At 40.2% G+C, this 22,355-nt stretch overlaps 1 protein-coding gene across 2 annotated transcripts in view; it reads right to left on the bottom strand.

The window, feature by feature from the left end:
* PPFIA2 (PTPRF interacting protein alpha 2) overlaps window positions 1–19,993 on the bottom strand; it is a 610,761-nt gene extending 590,768 nt beyond the window's left edge. The window contains exons 1-3 of one of the 2 annotated variants that reach the window (XM_043547102.1): window positions 19,632–19,993; window positions 14,111–14,187; window positions 12,056–12,306 (exon numbers count right to left, since the gene is read on the bottom strand). In XM_043547102.1, coding sequence (XP_043403037.1) covers window positions 12,056–12,306; window positions 14,111–14,162 — 303 coding nt within the window. In that variant the 5' untranslated portion in view covers window positions 14,163–14,187; window positions 19,632–19,993. The remainder of the gene's footprint in view (window positions 1–12,055; window positions 12,307–14,110; window positions 14,188–19,631) is intronic. The other variant, XM_043547080.1, reaches the window with a different exon arrangement.
* Window positions 19,994–22,355: the final 2,362 nt, after the last annotated feature.

Genomic DNA, 22,355 nt, shown 5'->3' with positions numbered 1-22,355 from the left:
TAAAGCAAGGCCATTATATTTCCCCCCCCTGAATTTTCCCTTCTCTCCCCTACACAAGTCAACGTTTCCAAATAAGTTTATCTAATCCGATAAGACATTAACGAAATTCCTTCAGTTGCATTAACAATTATCAGTATATTTATTACTGAAGTTTGAAGTGCACTAGTAAATAGCAAAATATTTATCTAATTCGAAGAGAAACCGGCGTATAATCCTTTTAACACTGTGATCCACTACACTAGAAATAACTTGTGTATCTATAAGTGAAAAATGGACATTATTTTAAAATAATCTTCCATGATATAATATTGCAGTACTGGAAAAACAAGGTGTGTGATGTCAGGCAGACAGAAGTCTTTACAATATATCATTTTTGACCATTATACTGTGAAGAGGTCAATTCTGAGTTCAGTTTTTTAAAGTGTATTTTAAAAAATCTGTGCACAGTAAAACAAAGACAGACTTTGGTGCAGAGTCAAATCTTGGTTACACCAGTGAAAAAACAAAGTAATCCTGATGACAGTGGAGTTACACTGCGTAAAATCCTGAGATCAAAATCTAGACCTTTGTAAATAAATGGCAAAGATCCAGCATCATCACACTAGAACACACATCAGAACCAGTGTTGAGCATAGACTATTTGAATGAATCTATTTGTGAGAACAACTACATGTATTCTCTATACTCTGGGGCATATTCTGATGCTCAATGGGACACATCAGCTGGTGCAAATTATAGCTCTACTGAAGTCAATGAAGCTATGACAACTTCCACTATCTATGAATTTATATTGATAAAGATAGATCTTTATTTCTTGAATAGTCTCAATGAAACCACCAGGGCAACATAAATAATAAGATTCTAGTCAACAAGCGCAGGCCACATTCTGCCATGTTCAAATAGTAATATATTTCATTTTACTACAACACCAAAACAAAGTTGTCATGGTAGGTTTTTCAGACTTGTGTCAGCATCTCTATTCTCTGCCATCAGTTTGCATCAAAACTAAATCATTTAAACATAATGATAGGTCTTACCCATCTATGTTCATCCTTACTCATGATCCCAAAAGAGCAGCTTGCTCAATACTGTATCTTAGGCAAGGTATTTTTATGCATGAAGCCAGTTCACTATAGTGAAAATATTACAGCACTCACTAACAAATACAACATGTCGGAGATGAAAAACATACTTCCATTATAAACTAAAGACAGACCCAAGCAGCCATCTGGATCTGGAGTCAGATTTCAGTCTCCATCAGCTTTCAGGGGTGTTCAGAATGCCATTAAGAAGCCATCTTTTCAGTCACTAATAACTTACTTAAACTTTTTACTTTTCCAAAGCTTGAAAGATACGTAACTAACAACAAAATGTCAGACCACATTTTCATCTTGCAACAGGTGCAGTTTAAAAGTTCTGCTCAAAGTTTAGACTGGTCTGTACAATTTTCTAGATGGGGCTTTGATCCAAAGCCCACCGTAGTCAATGGGAAGTCTTTCAAGATGCCTTCACTGGGCCTCACCACAGACTCACGCTGAGTCTGCTCTCATATTACAAGTACAGAACTACACTTCAGACATTTTAAATAATTTGATCTACTCCCTTTAACTATAGCAGAACAAGCTACAGAATGCAAATAGCTTTCCAGAAATATGTTCCAGCTGCCCAACTAAACAGTCCTTTTTTTCTCTCCTACCACTTTAGTCTTCATGCCCTATTCCCATGCTCCCTTTATGGCAGGAGCTCACTCCCTTTCCTTTCACACCAAACATTCTGCCCCTCTTTAACCCAATCACTCTTAACACATACTTCTTCCACAAATCTTTATAACTTTGATTTAAGAAATAAAGAGTCTGTAGTACTTCAGAATTTGGTATCTCTGTGTCTCTTGAAGAACAGAACCTTGCTTCTTTCATGTTTGTACAGCATTAGACACACTGTTTGCACTCAAATGTCATGTTAAAAAAAACAGCGTGTGACTTTCCTTTGATGGAATGATCTTTAACATTGTGATAAGTTGGCACTGCAGTCTGTAGTCCCGATCCTGAATCCTGTGAGTTACAATATGTGGCTAGACACCTGCACAGAACCCATGGAGTTCTATGTGCAGGATGAGAGAGTAGCATTTTTCAGAATTGTATCACTTCCTTTTTATAGCAGGTATAAGCTTATTTTCATAAAAAAGTTACATTTAGATAAGTAAATATGATCATAGAACTAGCATCAATCTTATAATCAGACCAAATTATGCTCCACCATGTCATAAATATTATAATAGAGAAATAGATCTTTGGACCCCTTTCAGCAACTCTAAAGATCTATGTCCAATTTAAGTCTGATTTTTCTAAATGTGCTTTCTTCTAGTAAAGTAATACTGACAGTGTTATACATGCATTTACTGGACTAGACTCTCTACTACCTTGTACACTGTGCGATCACTTACAGCTCAGCAAAGCGAGCGCAAAATGTTGCCAAATTAAAAGTCTCCACTTATTTATCCTGGTGGCAATAATTTACAACCATTTTAGGTAATATTCTATATTTGTGCAAGGCCGTATAGGATCTGGGCTACTGTGTATTGTACATGTCTCCTTAAACAGACAAGTGAAGGCAATTAACAGAATAATTCTATTTTACTAATCTTACTCATTTTTATCAGTGAAAAGTCCAAGAGTCCTTATGCTGAACACACCCTTTAGTAGCCAATAAATACTGGTTTAAAGAAGCAATTCATTAGTTTCACTTTTGATTTTTTAGTTCTAGGAGTATATAGAATTGTCTTTTTTCATCAAGGGAAAAAAAAGCACTGATTACAGCTAGAATGTTGCTAATTACTTAAACTCTGTTCTCTATGCCAAGATACCAGTATCAGGGCCTAGAAAGCTGCTGGAAGTATATTACTCAGCCAGATTATTTTTTCTTAATGTTTATTTTAAAGACAGACTAACAGGTGTTTTTAAAAAAAAAAAAAAAAAAAAAAAAAGATAGAAAGTTGCTGTAAATTTAAGTAGTCAACAATATTTATGAATATAGGGCCAGATTTGCCCCAAACATCATGGCTATTTTATGTCTTACCACTAGCGCAGAGCAATACTAAAGCTATTGTAGCTAGCCATGGAAAGATCACCCCCAAACCATGGGGATTTTCTGGTAGCAGATAGCTGGCATAGTGGGTTTGGTGCCACCCACTTTCCCTCCCAGCTGTAGAGGTAGGAGTATGGCTGGAAAATCCTGCACCCTGACAATCCTGGGAGCCACCTGAGCCTCTTGGGGCCATTGGCAACTGTCACAAATTAAAAACTGCCCTCAGGAGTGCTGCTCAAATTTACCATCCCAGCACTCCAAAGGGGCTAGTTCAGTGTTGTGTGTGTTTCTGGCAATATAAAATGAGATTAATTTCTAATTAAGCCACGGAGCAAGTGTATTGCTAATGTACAATATGCACTTGTTTGAAAGAAATTGGGTTTGCTGTAAGTGTCTTACTGCATGAGCAGGGGCCATCAGCTTTTCTATCCATTAAAGATTGGTGTCTCAAAAATCCATCAGTTATTTACACACCATATGGAAAAAATGATGCTAAATAAGATCTGCCATGTAGTATCTTACCAAGATTATTACAAACCTTATTAACACTGGAATCAGGTATTCAGCAAAGACCAATAGTCCATCTAGTCCAGTATTTTGTCTATCCTGCCCTTTTGTCTATCCTTGACCAAACACTTCAAGGGACAGTGCAATCCTACAATGCATTGTTTGAGAAAGTCCTTCCAAACTCCCAGGCAGTTATGGTGGAATCCAAGAAAGGACTTACTGCTGCAATGCTCAGAATCAAAGCACCCAACTTTTAGGTGCCTAGAAAAAAAAATCACATGAATAATACGGTGATCAACAAAGCTGAATTAGGTGCCTAGGCTCCCTATACAATGAGTGGGAAAGGACGGGGTGGTGATGGTGCCCACCTCATAACTTTTAGCGCAGCGGTTAGAACACTTACCTGGGATATGGAAGACCCATAATCAATTCCCCCCTTTCTGCCAGAGGGGAAGAATAGATTAGAACTTGAGTCTCCCACCTCTCAAAAGGGTGCTGTAACCACTGAACTACATGATATTCCAGTGTGGGGCTCCCTCAATCTCCTGTCAAAGGTGTTGTACTCTGGGGGCCAGGGTGTCCCACCTCCCACATGGGTGCCCTACCACTTGACTTCAGAGTCTCTCTCTCTCAATGACTGTTTGAGTATTTATCCACAGTGGGCCAGTGACAGAGAGACAGAGGTAGAAGAGGTGAATGAGGCAGCAGGTCAATGTGGAAGAGCCAGGAATTTAAGCCTGGCTTCCTGACTTCCAGGTCAGTGCCCTATCCACTGGAACACATTGCTTCAATTAAAGGGATACTGTCAATTTAACGTTTACTGTTTCCAAGTAAAGTATATTCAGAATCCCCATCCCATGAAAACTCTGTTCATTGTACATTTTTTGTTTTGCACTTTTGGCACATAAAAGCTCTCAGGCTAGCATTCTGAAGACCCTTGTAAGCAATGGTGTCTGAGCCCAGACAAGTAGCACAGCTGCCAAATTTGGGAGACCTGCAGGGCTTCCCCTGAAATGCAAGTGTTCTAAAAAAATCACCAAACCTGGACTACAGCACATCAAAATGTGAGTAAATTCCCCTGCACAATACAGAACAGAAACCCCCAACAATGGATTGTGGATTTTTTTGGGGGGTGGTTTGAAAGTCCAAAAGCTCATGGAGAATTTCTTCTTCTTCTTCTCTCACTCTGTGGAAGAAGGGGCTTCTGGTCTGAGCATCCCCTTATCCTCCAAGCTCCTTAAACAGTCCTGGAGGATAAGGGGATGCTCAGACCAGAAGCCCCTTCTTCCACAGAGTGAGAGAAGAGTAAGAAGAAATTCTCCATGAGCTTTTGGACTTTCAAACCACCCCAAAAAAAAATTTAAAAAAAAATCCACAATCCATTGTTGGGGGTTTCTGTTCGGTATTGTGCGGGGAATTCACTCACATTTTGCTGTGCTGTAGTCCAGGTTTGGTGATTTTTAGAACATGTGACAGACGTTTTTATTAACTCTGACATCTTCTTAAATGAGGAGTGTAGCCACAATCCCTTCTTTCATTTAGACGCCTGCTGTACTTATTCAATATCTAATTTAAGCTCCATAGTCACTTGCATATTACATTGCAGTATAATAAAAAGGGGAACTCAGAGAGAGATGCGAAATAGAAATACCAGCATAATCATTTACTACACTAATATGTGGTCCTCATTTTGAAGATTTAAGATGTTCTATAGTTTCTTACATCCTGTGTTAACCCAGGCCATGTCCTTTCACTGTGTGTGGAAAAAGCCTTTGACTGAGAGATTGGGCCCTTGTTAAGAGGTAATTTCCTCTGAATATAAACATTTGTTACCAAGCGCAGAGCTTGCTACCGGGAATAGTCTCAGCGCCTGCAAGGAAGCACATGAGTAATATTGGTGTCGTGGATAACCCATTGAAGTCAGTGTAAGCACTTACACTGGAGCTGTTTAATAGAAACTAAAAGCATGAGGCAGGTAGTTTAAAATCTTCAGAAAGGTGGCTCCATGTTAAGAAGGTTAACTGGTATCGCCACTTTTCACTTGGTTATTGCAGCATTCTCTGTTGCCCAGTTTAGCTACAACTAACGTGCTGTGAAAAAATGCTAGATCAGGTGAGCTAATCCTGGAAGTGGTTCTGTGAAACAATGTGGGTGGAGGAGTATAAGTCAGGAGTGCCACCAAGTTCAAGTATTTAAAAAGGAAAGATATTTAAAGTATTTAATAAATTAAAAATAGGGGACTACAAATGCTGGAAGACGAGCGTGTTTCCTTTCTCTCCCATCCATCCATTATGAAGTATTTTCTGCCACTTGTAGTATGCTGACTTGCACAAGCTCACGTACCACCGTCATCACCCTCAAAATAAAAACACCTTAGAGGTCTTAAGGTTAAAGTGCATTATAGTTGTGTGTTTGGTTAAATCATGCCCCACCGTAGAGCAATGACATGCCCAGCAATTCTGAAGGTTATTGTAGACACTAACAAATCCTCATTGTTTCCCTAAAAAAATGCTTAATTTACTTTCTGTCCACACACACTCAGACTTTTTTTTCTGAGGGTGGTTCCTTTTCCCAATTGAGAAGAGTTGGATGCAACTCCCCGCCCTCCGGCCCCAGGAGTCCATTAATAACTCTTTTGAGCAAGAGGGATTTTTCCAGGCTGATGGGAGGGAATCTCTACCGTTTTCATAGCATTCCCAGCTGCTGCTGGCCTGGGATCAGTCTTAAACTTGGTTGTGTAGCAGTACAGTGTGGCACCACTAGACTACTGGGTAAATTCCTCTGTTTATTTTCTATACTACCATGATGTATTAAATAAACACAGAAAATTAATTAATTTTTTTAACACACACTCACGGAGCTATATGATATTTGCAGGGTACCCTACTGTATTTTTTTAGTGGAGCAACAATATATACTTTGTAAAAAGAAAAGGAGTACTTGTGGCACCTTAGAGACTAACCAGTTTATTTGAGCATGAGCTTTCGTGAGCTACAGCTCACTTCATCGGATGCATCCGATGAAGTGAGCTGTAGCTCACGAAAGCTCATGCTCAAATAAACTGGTTAGTCTCTAAGGTGCCACAAGTACTCCTTTTCTTTTTACGAATACAGACTAACACGGCTGTTACTCTGAAATATATACTTTGGTGATACTACAAAGAGACATCATATCAGCTGTAATAAAAAATGTCATGAAGATTATTATTTAACTTGATAATAAATGGAAGCTGAGCTACTGTCAAATAATGTATTTTCTCTACCATATCTGCTTCTTTGTGATACATAACTAGTGTGCAGTGAAGCCCAGAGATTTTTGATACTGAGCTGCTTTAATATTCTGTACTAATAAACATTTTACACATTGTAAAAATATATTTCCAGTGTAAACTTTAATAATGTATTGCCATGCAAGTGTTATAGTCAGTTATGACGGATGGAAGCTTAACTGGGGAATCCTTAAAATGCATCAGAAAGAAAATGGGGGTTGTGGAGAGAGGAAACTCAAATGGACATCAATAAAGTTGAAGACTGAAACCCCAATCCTGAAATTGGATCCATGTATATAGTGTTCACATTCACAGATCAAACAATATTGGCCAAATTTCCAAATGATTTATCATTAAATAGAGAAAGAGTTTGGAAGCTTTCAGCCCAAAAAGGAATAACTGAAAAAAAGTTTCAGAATAGAAATTGCAATTTACTCTTTATTAACCTTTTCCTTTTGTAACTTGACTCTTGATAATTGTTGATCTTTCTGAGTAAGCTATATACAAAAAACTTAATTCATCCCAAAGCAAAAGTGGAATATTAAATATTGTAAGATAGATAATTTAACTCCTTGGCACAGTCCAGTGCTGTTGTATCTGAAGTTTTTTTTCCTGCAAGATTCATACACTGTGACCCAGAATACTGGCTATAAGTGACACACAGCCCAAGTGTCGACCCAAGTGCAATTCCCTCAGAGTTCAGTTCGAGCACTTTCCAGACAGCCTCTGGAATTCCTTGCCCAGCAAACATGTCCACTATACAGCAGGATTCTGAATATTGGAAGACCAGTGGAGGCTGCAAATTAATGCCTCATTGTGCAAATACTTATACACACGCTTAAGTTTACTACTTCAAGTAATCCTGTTTGTTTTAGTGTTCATACATGTACACAATCTTATTACTGTGCATAGTCCCATTGAAACTAACGTGACCACTCAGGGTAGTAAAGTTAAGATTGTGTATAAGTGTTTGCAGGATCAGGATAAGGAGAAAACGCAGAGGAGCCCGCCAGAGACTCCAGCCAGTACAAGCAAAAGTAGCCAAAGCAGGGACTTTTGGATGTTCGGAGAACTTCATACAGTTTTGAACAGACTCTCTCTGCCCTGTACTGATCAGCTGCATACTCCAACTTCCACACCTGCTGTTCTTACCTTTTTCTCTCCTGCCCTGTCCCCTGCCCATCACCCTTTTATTTCCATTTAATTCATCCCCTCCTAACTCCCTCCCCTTCCAAAAATAAAATAAAATATTGTGGAGCATGCCATTTGTTGCTATCACATTGTTCAATCTGCTTGTGTATTCTATCCCTCCCCCAGACAGTCTTGTCTATTTAGATTGTAAGATCTTTGGGGCAAGGACCATCTACTACAGTGGTTCTCAACCTTTCCAGACTACTGTACCCCTTTCAAGAGTCTGATTTGTCTTGCATACTACCAAGTTATACCTCACTTAAAAACTACTTGCTTACAGACATAAAAATACAAAAGTGTCACAGCACACTATTACTGAAAAAAATCACTTACTTTCTCATTTCTACCATATAATTATAAAATAAATCAATTGGAATATAAATACTGTACTTACATTTAAGTGTGTAGTATATAGAGCAGTATAAACAAGTCATTGTCTGTATGAAAATTTTAGTTTGTACTGACTTTGCTAGTGCTTTTTCTGTAGCCTGTTGTAAAACTAAGCAAATACCTAGATGAGTCGATGTACCTCCTGGAAGACCTCAGTGTACCTCCAGGGTACGTATACCCCTGGTTGAGAACCACTGGTGTACTACCGTGCGTGTGCGTGCAGTGCCCAGCACAATGGGCTCCCATTTTTGGTTGGCCCTTAGACACTACCATAATAAATATATTTAATAAATAATAATAATTAATAAGAAGAGTGTTTGCAAGATCAGGGTCTAAGACTGCAGAAACCGTTTCTCAATAGAGCCCTCTAAGGACACGTCTACACGTACTGGGGACGGATGCTATGGCGATCCATGCACCAGGGATTGATTTAGTGGGTCTAGTGAAGACCCGCTAAATCGACTGCAGATTGCTCTCCCGTCGACTCCAGTACTCCACCGGAACAAGAAGAGTAAGGGAAGTTGATGGAAGAGCGTCTCCCGTCAATGCAGCACGGTGTAGACACCACAGTAAGTCGACCTAAGCTATGTTGGCTCCAGCTACGTTATTTTCATAGCTGGAATTGCTTAACTTAGATCACTTTATCCCCATAGTGTAGACGAGGCCTAATTCTCTCTCTCATCTTGAGTGATATCCTATCCCCAATGAAGTCAATGATAAAATGCCTATTGACCTCAACAGGGCCGGGATCTCATCTCCTATACTTATATTTTGAAATAGCCTGACAGTGAAATCGCTATAATACATATACACTTCGTAGGTGACAGAAACAGTTGTGGTAGAATACACTGTTCAGTAATAAGTTACATTCACTTAGCGCTGTACTGTAGCTCCTATTCATATTTATACATTTCAATATCCTAAATGTAATCATTTAACATTTCAAATCAAAGTGAACAGTTTCAAATCTACTTTAAATCAATTATTGTCTCCCATTAGGCAAATTTTGAAATATAGTCTATCCTTATGATGAAATTGTGGGGGGAGGGGAGGGGAGAAGGTGTTGTTTTGACACAAGATTTCACTAATGTATTTATGCCCAGAAGTAGTAAACTGGAAAAAAAGTTTTTACATGTACAAGACTGGTTGTACAGTGCTTTGTAGATAGAAAGCATTATGTAAATACTAAATATTATAAATAAAATATGGTTAGTACTTTATAGGTTGCAAATCATTCAAAAACTGAATGGTCTATGCAAATGTCACATTTGCAAGATTCACAAGTGCCACACAATATACAAATCTTAATTATTTTGGAGATTATAATAAATTTTCTTCTCTATCTTTTAAAGAACCAAGATTCTCCCAATGCACAATGAGATTAGGTCAAACAGTTAAAAATACTAGCCTGCCATTCATTTAAAAATATCCCTCCAAACAACCCATCAGAAACACACAACTCAGGATTTTTCAACTTCAAAAAAGGGACCTACATAGTACAAGCATGGAACACATTTTGTATACTTTTGTTTGGGATTTTCTTCTTTTTAATGACACTGATAGCATGGGGCTCCATATTTATAAACGTAATTCGCTACACAAAACTTAGTTACATACACAAACACCTAGATGACCTAGCTGATGAAAAACCATCTGGTTTTCTTTCAAAATATAAGCCAAAAAGTTCCTTATACATTATATGGTACACTTTCTTATGGAATTTTGGGGATTATATGGCGCTTCCAGGAATCAACATTTGTATTGTCACATAATAGATTAAATGATCTGACAAGTCATCTTATACATATCTTTATGTTTTGTATAAATCTAATAAAGTATTAAAAATTAACATTTAATATAAGGACAGGTTTCAGAGTAGCAGCCGTGTTAGTCTGTATCCTCATTGTCTCTAAGGTGCCACAAGTACTCCTTTTCTTTTTTCATTTAATATAATGGAGTTACTAGAGATTAGCATCACTTCACACACAAGATCAGATAAAAGATTATTTGTGTCATATTACTTTAGTTTCCTGTAGGATGTATATCACTTTCCTATTAACAATTGTTTCCCTAATAAATTAGATTGCCAGGCTTCAGTAAGGGTAAGGGCTGAGTCATGAATACAGGATCTTTAGGACTAAGTTCTCCCAATACTTCTACAGTGTAGCGATACCTAATACAAAGATAGCGTACAGCCCCTCTAACCTGCATTACTTACCAAATGCTCTGCAGTGCTGTTGTAGGTTCATAGCTACAGAGTATATGCCCCTAGTATAGGTCCTACTCTGATCTGCACCCTTCCACATGCTTTTATCAGGAGACATAACTTGTGGGAGTGAAGATGAGTTTAATTTCCTCTAGACTACAGAATTTCCTCTACTATAATGGGAGCAGTGGTCATCATTACTGTTCCTGCCCTCAGCTGCCATTCCAATGTTTGACCGCCACCAGCAGCATCTGAATAGCTCTTATTCCCCCAAATCAGTGCTGACATTGGAGACCCCTACGCTACTTTTCAACTGATTGCACAGTCCCTGTCCTCCTTTCACGGCCATCATCTGTGATTGCAAGCCCCTCCACCAGTAGTACATCCTTAATCAACTTCACCCACCATTGAACTGAATTTTCTCTCCCACTATTCTCAACAGCTGCCAACACTGGCTCCTCATTACCTTTCTCCTTTACCCATCCACACCACCTTCTTCTCCCAATCTCATATCTAAATCTCTCTGCCACCCGTCCTTCCCACCCATCAGCAATAATTATGGGCAGAGCTTTGCTCTCAGGACTCTCAAGTTCCAAGCACATCTTTAGCCAACCAAAAGTTAAGAGACCAGAAAGGAGTATGGAGAAAACCCATCTTTACCATGTGTCATATTCCAAATCTCAGGGCAGGATGTAATTTGTAGATCTTGGCTCAGGGTGAGTTTTGGTTTTGGTTTTTTTAACTTGTTTTGTTTCTTAATTGATTACAAATGTTACCTTGTTTTAACCAAAGCAAACAATGTTTTAAGTTTTTGAAAAATGTCAAAGTAAAAAAAAATCATTAAGGTTTATTTTAAAAACAGGAGGGGAAAAAAAGAGAGTAAAATGCCTATTTTTTTATATTCCATTTTCAATCACGTCACACAGATTGTGTGGTGCAATTTACTTACACTAATTGTAAACTAATGTGGTAGCTCTACTTGTGGTAATATTAGAAAGCAAGTCCTATCTGTAGCAAAGTGTGCCTTTCTGGAATTGACTGTAGTGAACTTGTGATATCACAATCTCTCAGTTTATATGTTGTTCTACTTCCACCATCACAGATTTAATTTCAATAAACCCTAAATTGTCAGGGACATTAGAGCAACAGCCAAAAGTATGAGCGGTTAGGAGCCTTGATCCTGTTCTCCTTGAAATCAGTAACAAAACCCCCAATCTCTTCTATGATACAATACCGAGGCTTAAGGGCCAGACCATATATTATTGAATCTAATGGGAGTTTTGCAATAGATCTTAATAAGAACAGGACTGGTTTCTTAAGGAATAAATGGGTGCTGTCAATTAATATTAAAATCACGTTCATCAATTTTCTGGTTAAGGTTACGAGGAAGACTTTTACAAGCGACGTACCTGTGGCAGTGCTGAATTGAGCTGTCGCTGAAGGGAGTCTCTGTCGTAGATGACATCCTGAAGGCGTTGCTGTGCAAGCGACAGACTTTCCTGAGTCTCCCGAAGAGTGTCAAGGAGGCGGTCCCTTTCATCTAGCATGTTCACCATCAGTTGTTCAAAGTGAGAATCCGAGTCCGACCCGCTACTCTGGGACCCCCGTTGACTCATTGGGGTGTCCTCGTTTATCGTTGGCATCACTTCACACATCATTTCTTTAAAATAAGGGAAAAAATCTTAGGTAGAAAAACATTTAGGAGAACTTTATATAAGGAATTTAATATAGTCACAGAAACTGCTAGCACATTATTGCATTGATTCATATCTCAACTTCACGTTTTCACCAGTCACATGGCTGACAAAGTAACTGATCATTCAACATTGCAAAAATGTTGAATGCACTTCCTATATAAGGGGAAGAGATATTTAATTCATATTAATGGCTTGGCACAAAAAAATCATGTCAAAAGTTTCCTTTTTGGTTTCAGAGTAGCAGCCGTGTTAGTCTGTATTTGCAAAAAGAAAAGGAGTACTTGTGGCACCTTAGAGACTAACAAATTTATTTGAGCATAAGCTTTCATGAGCTACAGCTCACTTCATTGGAAATTTGAGCATAAGCTTTCGTGAGCTACAGCTCACTTCATCGGATGCATCCGATGAAGTGAGCTGTAGCTCACGAAAGCTTATGCTCAAATAAATTTGTTATCTCTAAGGTGCCACAAGTCCTCCTTTTCTTTTTGGTTTAGTTCGTTTTATCTTTCCTTTGCCCGCTATCATTTTCCGCTGGTTTGTATTGACGCCAATAGCTGCCACTAATTGCAGAGTTTGGTCCTACTGCAGGCTTTTCTACAGCAGACTCCAGACTGACCATTGATCTAGTAGCATGCTGCCTTAATAATGCAAGGTTAATTTATCTTTCTACCTAGTTTTTCCTTCCCTCAGGGGAATTACTTTAAGGTAATCTCTCTGAGTAAGATGTGAAAGACGAGAGGCTAACTGCTAATTACTATCCTTGTGATCCTTTGTCCAAATTGAGCCACTAGGAACAGGGCCACAATTGCGTGAAGCCAATTTGTTCACATAGGCCACCACACAAAGAGTGGCTTCAGGGGGAAAAAAAACAAAAAAATCCAACCAATTAGTCTCACTTGGCTCAACATTTCCACTAAAATGCCTCTCATGTCCATCTCACAACCTAGATTTAGACACACGTGGAATCCTGAACCTTAAGATAGTGGATGCTGGGTACAACACACAAAGAAACAACCAGGACATCGCAGTTCTCAAAAGCCACATAAACATTTACTTTTATGGAAGTCTGCAAATAAGGTCGCCACCAGCAACCTTAACTTTGCCCTTCCATCACTACTGAATTATATTCCTTTTATATGTAGCAGATGTAAGTTAGATTTGGGTCTAAGGATTAGTCTTGGAGCCTAAATCTTGGAGGCCTTATATACCAGCCAGTGTGCCTATGGAGTTTGTAATTTCACTAGCTGCAGGTTTAAAACGTTTTTTTTCAGTTTGTCTGTAGATCTTGTGTAGACTAGAGCTTCTGGAAGTCTTGCACATAAGATATAAATTTCAGGCACTTCCATTACAAGCCTGCCAACACACAAAATCTTCACCATTTCACACTCTCGATACTTGTATGGATTAGCTCTGCATATTCTCTGTTTTGGCAAGGATTTAAGACTTCTTAAATCTGCTATATTTTTCCTAATAGAATTTAAGGGACTGAAATGTTCTGAACTAGCCACATCTACCTTAAAGTCAGCCCAGTATTGTTTCAAGTGGCAGGGGGGTAAAGACAGCTAAGCCACTCTTGCAAACAAACACACAAAGATTTATTGGGGACAGTGATCCAGCTTTATCAGGAGAACTGGTCTTGCCTACACTCTAAGCATTTACACAGACTCTAGTAGATTTCAGTTTCAGTTTCTTCTTAGCAGATGTAGAGTGGTGAGCAGAGTAAACAGGGAACATATTAATATCTCAATATTGGTTATGGACCACTACCGTGTAGGTTGGCTAGTATTTTCTTTGTTGAGGGTCTCTGGTGTTCAGTCATAGGGTTCTCTTCGGATTTTGTGGGGCTATGAGAAGAGGCAGAGTAAAGGTTATTTAAGTACCCATCAGTGCATTTCTAAGATTTTTAGGTTGGTCTTTGTGTTTTGTTGTTACTTGCTTTTGTTTTTCTTTTTAATGGTAGCTTTAACCTTGAATTTCCAGCTTACCACATGTTTTTGGCTATTTGAGAAACCTCAAGGGTTCTATACCATAATTAACTCAGGTATTTTGTAGACTCATAGATTTTAAGGCAAAAAAGACCTATTATCACCATCCAGTCTGATCTTCTGATTAACACAAACCACAAATTCCAGTTGAACTATTGTATATCTTGTACAGAAAGATATCCACTGTTGACATAAAAGGCTTAAGAGATAGGGAACCCACCACATCCACAGGTAAGTTGTTCCAATGATTAATTATCCTTGTTATTAAGAATGTAACTTATTTACAACCTTACCTCTAGTTTAACAGTTTTATTCCTCTGTCTATTTCCTTATGCATTTTTAAACTGTAACCCAATTGTTCAGAATTCCTTATGGAATCCCCAAATTGAAGTGCCATGCCAAAGAAACATCTAGAGACCCCACAAAAAGGCCAAATCCAAAGTCCATCAAAGTCAATTGAAAGACTCCCATTGACTTCAATGTGATTTTGATCAGACCCAAAGTCTAAAGGGAAGACCTACAGAGCTTACAAAATGTGCAGGAGTCTATGGGCCACAAAGACAGAGGGAGAAAACAGTGTGAAGTTTGTGCTGAACTTCTAAGAGGTGCAACAAGTCTCCACCTAGGTGGAGGGAGAGCCTATGATCTTTAAGCCACCTTTGTGCTCTCCTGATCCTGGGCTGCTCTGATGGCTGGAGATGCCCCCAGCATAACTTAGATAGGAATTAGGAAGCCCAAACTGTAGAGCTAACTTTTGGTGGAACTTCAGCAGTCAATAAGTTCACATCCAAAGACTACATGCTTTTTAAGGTGTACATGGAGCATCAGATACTAATTTGTAATCCAGATCCCATGTATTAAATATGTGCAACTATAATCTACATAGACCCAAGGATCTGTATAAAAATCTTAGAACCAATTCTCCATTCCATTCCATTGTTTTTAAACCAACACCCTTCAATTCCTCATACAGCGCTGTGTGCACACTAGATTGCAGACCTGAAAATACAAATTGTCTATGCACATATTCCCATGTCTCTACTAGGCCTGTGTGTGCATGGTGCTATGTGGAGTGCTAAGATCTGTGTATCCTAAGACATTGCTTCCTTAAGTAATGAAGCAATTACCCATGGCTACCTCTGCCAAACCGTCACTCATCTTAGAAAGGACTTGTCTAAGAAGCTGGTTTTGAACTGGAAGGGACGTGGGGAGGAGACATAAAACCAAAAACACAGCCACTACATTTTTAAAGTATCAAATCCCTTACTTTTGAAGTCTCATATCATCTTAGAACACCTCAGCTGGATTCGCCTTAAACCATAATAATTCTGCCTTGGGAAAAGACCTTCCCAGCCAATCTCCAGACAGACTAGTGAAGTTGGGCTGTATCAAAATCAGTTTTCGAATGCCTTAGGAGACTCAACTGCAGCTAAACAATTATTTTCAACTGCCTGTGGAGAAGGAGGATCGATTAACTTCAAAGGAGCTACTCACTGGTCATAGGATGCCATAATTGAATTTAAATGTAGAGATACAGAACTCAAAGGAAATTTAAAGAAAGTTAAGAAAAAAAATAAAGGCTGTGGGCCAAATACTACTCATTTCACTCATGCAAGTAATCCCTTTGCCTTCCATGGGACTAGTTGCATGAGTAAAGCAGAAGGATTTGGACTACCAACCACTGTGGAAGCATTTTAGTAAAGCTAAAGAAAACCCTCTTTTCATAGCATATTTTGGCGTTTAAAGTACTGTTTATTAAAAATGTAGCCTAAATTTTCAGAAGCAACTTGTGATTTTGGGCATCTCTATTTCTGAGTATTCAATTTGAGACAACTTAAACAGGGCCTGATTTTCATAAAAGTGCTGAGCCATTGTGTCTGAAAACATGGTTAGTTTTGAAAATGTAGGCAGTTATTCATTTTAAGAACATGAGCCTCAGAAGAACAAGCCAGGATTACACCCTCTTTTGGTAGAAAGTGGATTCTCACACAGGGCATCTGAAATCTAATTTTTTTCAAGAACTGCCTTTCATAGCTGAAAGTATAATGTTGATAGTTATTTTCCTGCTTTGCTTGTCATTCCAAGAATCTCACATAAAATAAAAATGTGAAGGAAGATTTAAGATTGTTTCACCACCAAACACAAAGGAATTGTAACAATAGAAATTTAAAACAAGACTCTAGGCTGGTGAAAAGCTACGTATTGAATAACTATGTCTTTCTAGCAAAGCCAATCTCTACTAGGATTTGTGGAAGGGATCATCAAAAGAAAAAAACAAACAATAATACTTTCTCATTAATCACAATAGTCACTGAGTTGTTTAGAATATAGGTGATAAAGACACACGAGATTAAAATTAAACTTTAAACATGTTGCAAAGCACTATGAGATTCAGATCTTTGGGGAAAAAGAAAAGGAGTACTTGTGGCACCTTAGAGACTAAACAAGGATGAAGTGAGCTGTAGCTCACGAAAGCTTATGCTCAAATAAATTGGTTAGTCTCTAAGGTGCCACAAGTACCTCTTTTCTTTTTGCAAATACAGACTAACACGGCTGTTACTCTGAAACCTATCTTTGGGGAAGTTATCCTTCAATATATAGTTCTGCACCTACCACTGGTGAGTTTTTTCTGCTTTGTCAATTTCCTAATTTAGCATTAATGAATAACAAAGATTAATGTTCATTCTATTCTCACCAGAAAAAAACTAATCATTGTTTTTTTTTTCTGGAAACTCCTCCCTTGGGGAACACAGAGTGGACTCAGCAACTTGGTTCCTGATAGTGAAACCCACTAAGGCCTCAGTTCTGCTAGCAATACTTAGGAAAATGCCTACTGAAGTAAATGAGTAAGGATTGAGATCCTAAATGATTATCAGCAGGATTATTTGGTGACTTGAATCCTTCACCATAAACAATCTCAAAAACTGGGGTCTGATGGAGACAGAACAGTCTTTTTTCTTTCAAGAAGGTTAAAAAAAAGTTAGGCAGACTAGAGATCTAAGCGTGACATATTATTTGAATAAAAGGGAGCATGCACAGGGTTATGGTACAAGAGAACCTAGGAGGCACGCAAAGTGTGAAAACTGAGGTAAGGCATCCAAGTGGCATGTAAGGATTTAATTTCCACTGGGCTTGTTTAATATTGTGGATATTTAATATGGATAGACAAGAGCAGAAGGCTTAGCTATGAAGGTGGTAGGTGCCTTGTGAGTACCTTAAAAATTGATAGAGGAAAGAATAAAGGGAGGGGGAGAGTACCACAAGTTTTAGGGTTTGTTTGTTTTTTTTAAAGGGAGGCCAGGCCAGGAGCCCTCATGTCCTGTAAAACAATCACCTGTAGTCACTGTTATAATGTGAACTGATTGACTACTAGGCTCCTTTAAAGAAGTTTTCAATTTCAATCTGTTTTTTACTTGCAAATAACTAAAAAAACCCTATTTTTAATGTTTTGAACTGGAATGTTTTCTATCTGTAACAGTGAATGGTGAAATAGCATGATGCCAGTCTGAAGGTTTGCACATTTCAGTGGTTTCCCATCATCTGACTAGAACCTGATCCAAACCCCACTGAAGTCAATGCTAATATTTTCAGTGACTTCAGTGGTCGCTGGATCAGGCTCCTTGAAGATGATAGGAGAAACCACTGAAATGTGCAAAGTTTCAGATTGATACCAGGTACCTTCAAACAGGGATGTGTAAGCAAAAAGCATCTGACATGTCAGCTTGTATTAGCCAGATCAAAGTGAGTATTATTTGACCAAGGCTTGGAATATTAAGTGAAATCCTGTACATTTTTCCCCAGTGGTCACCAGAGATTGTAACTGACAATTAAAAATAGACTTTGCTCAAAAGTAGTCTGTTCCTAAAAACAGTTCAGTGTCACTGCATTACAGATCTGTCAAGTTATCTACCTAGCTACCTGCAACACGTCCTCACCAAGAACAGTCGCGTAGACGTCTTGGGGTTGCAGACCTGAGTTTATAATTACAGATGAAGTGACTGGACATGAATTGAAACAAATTGTATAGTTCATGACCATCCTGTGGGTACAGTTATATAAGGCTCTTTTTCAAGATCACCCCAAATAACAAGTATGATTATTTTTTTTTCTTTTTATATTTCTTATGCTCACAGATGCAGATAATCACTTTCACACCTGGACTGTAAGAGCACATTTAAAATTTATTTTATTTTGAATGATTCTCAGAAGACAAGGTATTTGAAATACATATATGATGTGTGCAGTAAGGGAGGAGAAAGTTCTCATCTTTCTTCTGACTCGACCCCACCCAACTTGAGTCCCTCTGGTGTCTCAATTATAAAAAGAAGTTGTATAACCACAACAACAATTTCCACTTCAGGAGTAAATCATGTGGTCTGGGACTTGGTTTGCCATCACTACTCCTTTCACTTGGGGAGAATTTGGGTGTGGGAATCAGAAATTTTACCTATCTGTAGCTTGACAAAAGCTCTTATTAGAAGAGCGTTCATTTAGTTCACCGTGAAGACTTCCAGCTTCTAGGAAGGGTTTCTAATTTTACCCCATCACCTTTGTACCTAACCTCAGTCTTAAATCCCTTGACTTTGGTATACCCAGATATTAATTTTGCATCCAGGTTTAGGAGTCAATTTCAAGTTACTTTTCCCCTTAGCAATACCCTAAGGAGAAATTCAACTACAGAACGCTCTGATCTGAATCTGTCTGCAGTGACATCAGCTTTGAAGACTTACCCTACACTCCATCCTTTTACTGAACCATTTTTTACATTTTGCGTTTACAACTAAAAGAAATAGACACAGCGACTGGTACAACCAGTTCCTATACTGCAATGATTTATTTTCAGATGCTTTCAACAACACCTCACTTAACCCGCACAGTGTAATTCCATATGGAAAATCCTTGCCATTGTCTGAGTTGCATTACATGCATATTCCTCCTCCTAGTTAACTCATTCTCTCCCAGAATCTTCACCAAACTGTGAAATCACCTTTAACAGAAGCATTTTGCACTCCTTTCACTAACAGGGGTAAGCAACACAGTACATTAACATATAACCTGTTCCAATCACCTATTCTGCATGACATCACTCCAGCAACCCCCACCCAAGAAGAAGTTGACTTCATGGTTTTTTTACAATGAAATTCCCCCCTCTCCCAAAGACCAGTACAGAGCCACATTTAAATAAGACAAGGCATACTAGAAGCAAGCAGCAGAGAGGAAGAATTTTCATGTGTATCACATCTCGCCTTAGGGGGCTGGGGTCAAGGAGGGATGGAGGAGCTCAGATATGCAGGTTTCAGTACCTAGTGGCTTTTACTTCGGCGTCTGCTTATTCCGTTGATCAATGACAACCGCAGTCTCTCCCGGCTTTGATGGGGGCTCACACAGCTGGGCAGTCCTGGAGCATCTTCCTAGCAACGATGACACAGGCGCTGCTCAGAGAAAACCGAAGCCCCAGCGCCCGTCGCCGGACGGGAATATCTGCATGGCACCTCGGCATTTTCTTCGGCCACTTCGTCAGCAGCCAAAAGGGAAAGCGTCCATGGGAAAAATGGCATATTACAAATTTTGCTTTGGGAAGCAGAGCTTGGTTCAGACCATTGTTAGGAGGAAGAGAGGGGGGAGGCGGCTCTTAAAGCTCCAGCAGCCCCTTTCAAGCAGCAGCGGCAGCATCTTTACAGCTGGAGGCCGGGGATTAGGGGGAGAGGATGGCGGGGGGGGGGGGGGGGAATGTCTCTTTTGTTTTTATTAAAAACTTGACGGAGCGTGGTCTGAAATCCCCATTTCTTCACAGCCCGCCCTCCCCCAAGCTCAGCAGTGTAATTAAGGCAGTACACACGGGGGGAGAAGTAATAAGAAAACACCCCATTAGAAAGAAACTTGCTGGCCCTAGCCCACTCCTGCTTTACAGCCCCCCAGGCGCCGGGGTGAAGCAGAAGTAACTGCGGCGGTCCCCGCGGTGGAGCTGCCCTGCTGTCCGTGGAGCAGAACCAAGGAAATGCCGGGGGAAGGGGCGTTTCAGGAGAGAGTCACACGCCGATAGCGGTCTGTGGGGCCGGGCTGCCCGGCGCCCAGGTGCGCTGGGGGGGGGAGGACCAGAACTGTGAATGGAATTGGCGGGCGCCCCTTCTCCGCGCCGCCTCCCAGAGCTCCGGACGCTTGCGGGATTGTTCCCAAATGCGGGTGGCGTCCGGGCTCGAGGGGCGCCTGTGGTTCAAGCCCTAGGACAGCCCTAAGCTATCATTTGGAGAGGTCAGGCACATGCTCCTACATCTCCTCTAATCGGATCCGTAGCGTAATAACATGGATCCGATACGATAATCCGGCCAGGACAAAAGCAGCGACAATATCGGGTCTGATCTGACTGGCGCAGCCATGCAATTAAAACCGTATTGTGTGTTCAGAAATACTACCTCTACCAAAGCCACGTCTTCCCAAATCGGGAGGGCAGGGTGTTGCCCACAGCCCCCCAGGCTGCGCCTGCATTGATGACAGAGGGTGCCAGGTAAGGAGGAGGGAGCTGGGGGGGGGGGGGAGTGGTTTTCTCTTCCTCCTCAGCTGGGGCTTCCCCTGGAAGCTGCTGCAGTGGTTTCCACCAGCCCTTAAATAAATTCTGAAGTAATCACGTCTGCTCTCCCTGCCTCACGCACACACGGGTCCCCAGCTGCAGCTGCTCGCACGGTGTTAATTCTCCAACACCCGCCCCTCCACAGAGACAGCCGGGGAGAGCAAGGAAAGAAGCCATGCTAGCGGGAATCATAGAATATCAGGGTTGGAAGGGACCTCAGGAGGTCATCTAGTCCAACCCCCTTGCTCCAAGCAGGACCAATCCCTAATTTTTTGCCCCAGATCCCTCAATAGCCCCCTCAAGGATTAAACTCACAACCCTGGGTTTAGCAGGCCAATGCTCAAACCACTGAGCTATCCCTCTGCTCTCTTCTGCTGGCTTAGGAGTTTGACAGGACGTTATGGTCTGTGCTATTGAACATGGATGAATTTCTAAAACATGCCAGCCTCTGATCTTGTAACACCCCTTTCAGTCGGACAGTCTAACCTGATTGCCCGCCCCTGTTTGTCTAGTTAAGGGTGTCCCTGCTCCCAAGGTGTGTGGGGAGGCAGGGACCTTTTGCTGCCCCCACCTCTTTCTGTACATATAAAACCGTAGGATCTAAATTAGCTGTTACCACCCGAGAAAGGGCTTGGAGTCATTGTAGCTAGTTCTCTGAAAACATCTGTTCAAAGTGCATGGCAGTCAAAAAGGCTAACAGAATGCTAGAAACCATCAGGAAAAGGATAGATAATAAGACAGAAAATATAATGCCACTAACTAAATCCATGGTATGCCCCCACTTTGAATACTGTGTGCAGTTCTCTTGGTCCCATCTCCAAAAAGTTATATTAGAATTGGAAAAAATACAAAGAAGGGCAACAAAAATGATTGGGGTATGAGACAGCTTCCACATGAGGAGAGATTAAAAGGACTCGGGGGGATATGATTGAGGTCTATAAAATCATGAATGGAGAGGAGAAAGTGAATAAGGGAGTGTTATTTACCCCTTCACGTAACACAAAAAGCAAAGTCACTCAATGAAATGAATAGGCAGCAGGTTTACAACAAACAGGAAGTATTTCTTCACACTACGCACAGTCAACCTGTGAAACTCATTGCCAGGGGAAGGCCAAGACTATAATTGGGTTCAAAAAAGGATTAGAGACATTCATGGAAGATAGGCCCATCAAAGGCTATTAGCCAAGATCATCAGGGATGCAACGCCAGACTCTGGCTGTCCTTAGCCTTTCACTGCCAGAAGCTGGGACTGGATGACAGAGGATGGATCACTCAATGATTGCCTGTTCTGTTCATTCCCTTTGAAGCACCTGGCATTGGCCACTGTTGGAAGATAGGACACCAAGATAGATGGACCATTGGTCTGACCCAGTATGGCCATTCTTGGCTTGTGATCATCCCCTGCCCTGAGCAACTGTGGTTGTACTCATGGGTCCAGAAGATGAAGATCTCCCACTCT

Source organism: Chelonia mydas, chromosome 1 (assembly GCF_015237465.2).
Source record: "Chelonia mydas isolate rCheMyd1 chromosome 1, rCheMyd1.pri.v2, whole genome shotgun sequence".
NCBI lineage: Eukaryota > Metazoa > Chordata > Testudines > Cheloniidae > Chelonia > Chelonia mydas.
The sequence above is the reverse complement of the archived record's forward strand: the minus strand, read 5'-3'. Positions and strand labels throughout refer to the sequence as shown.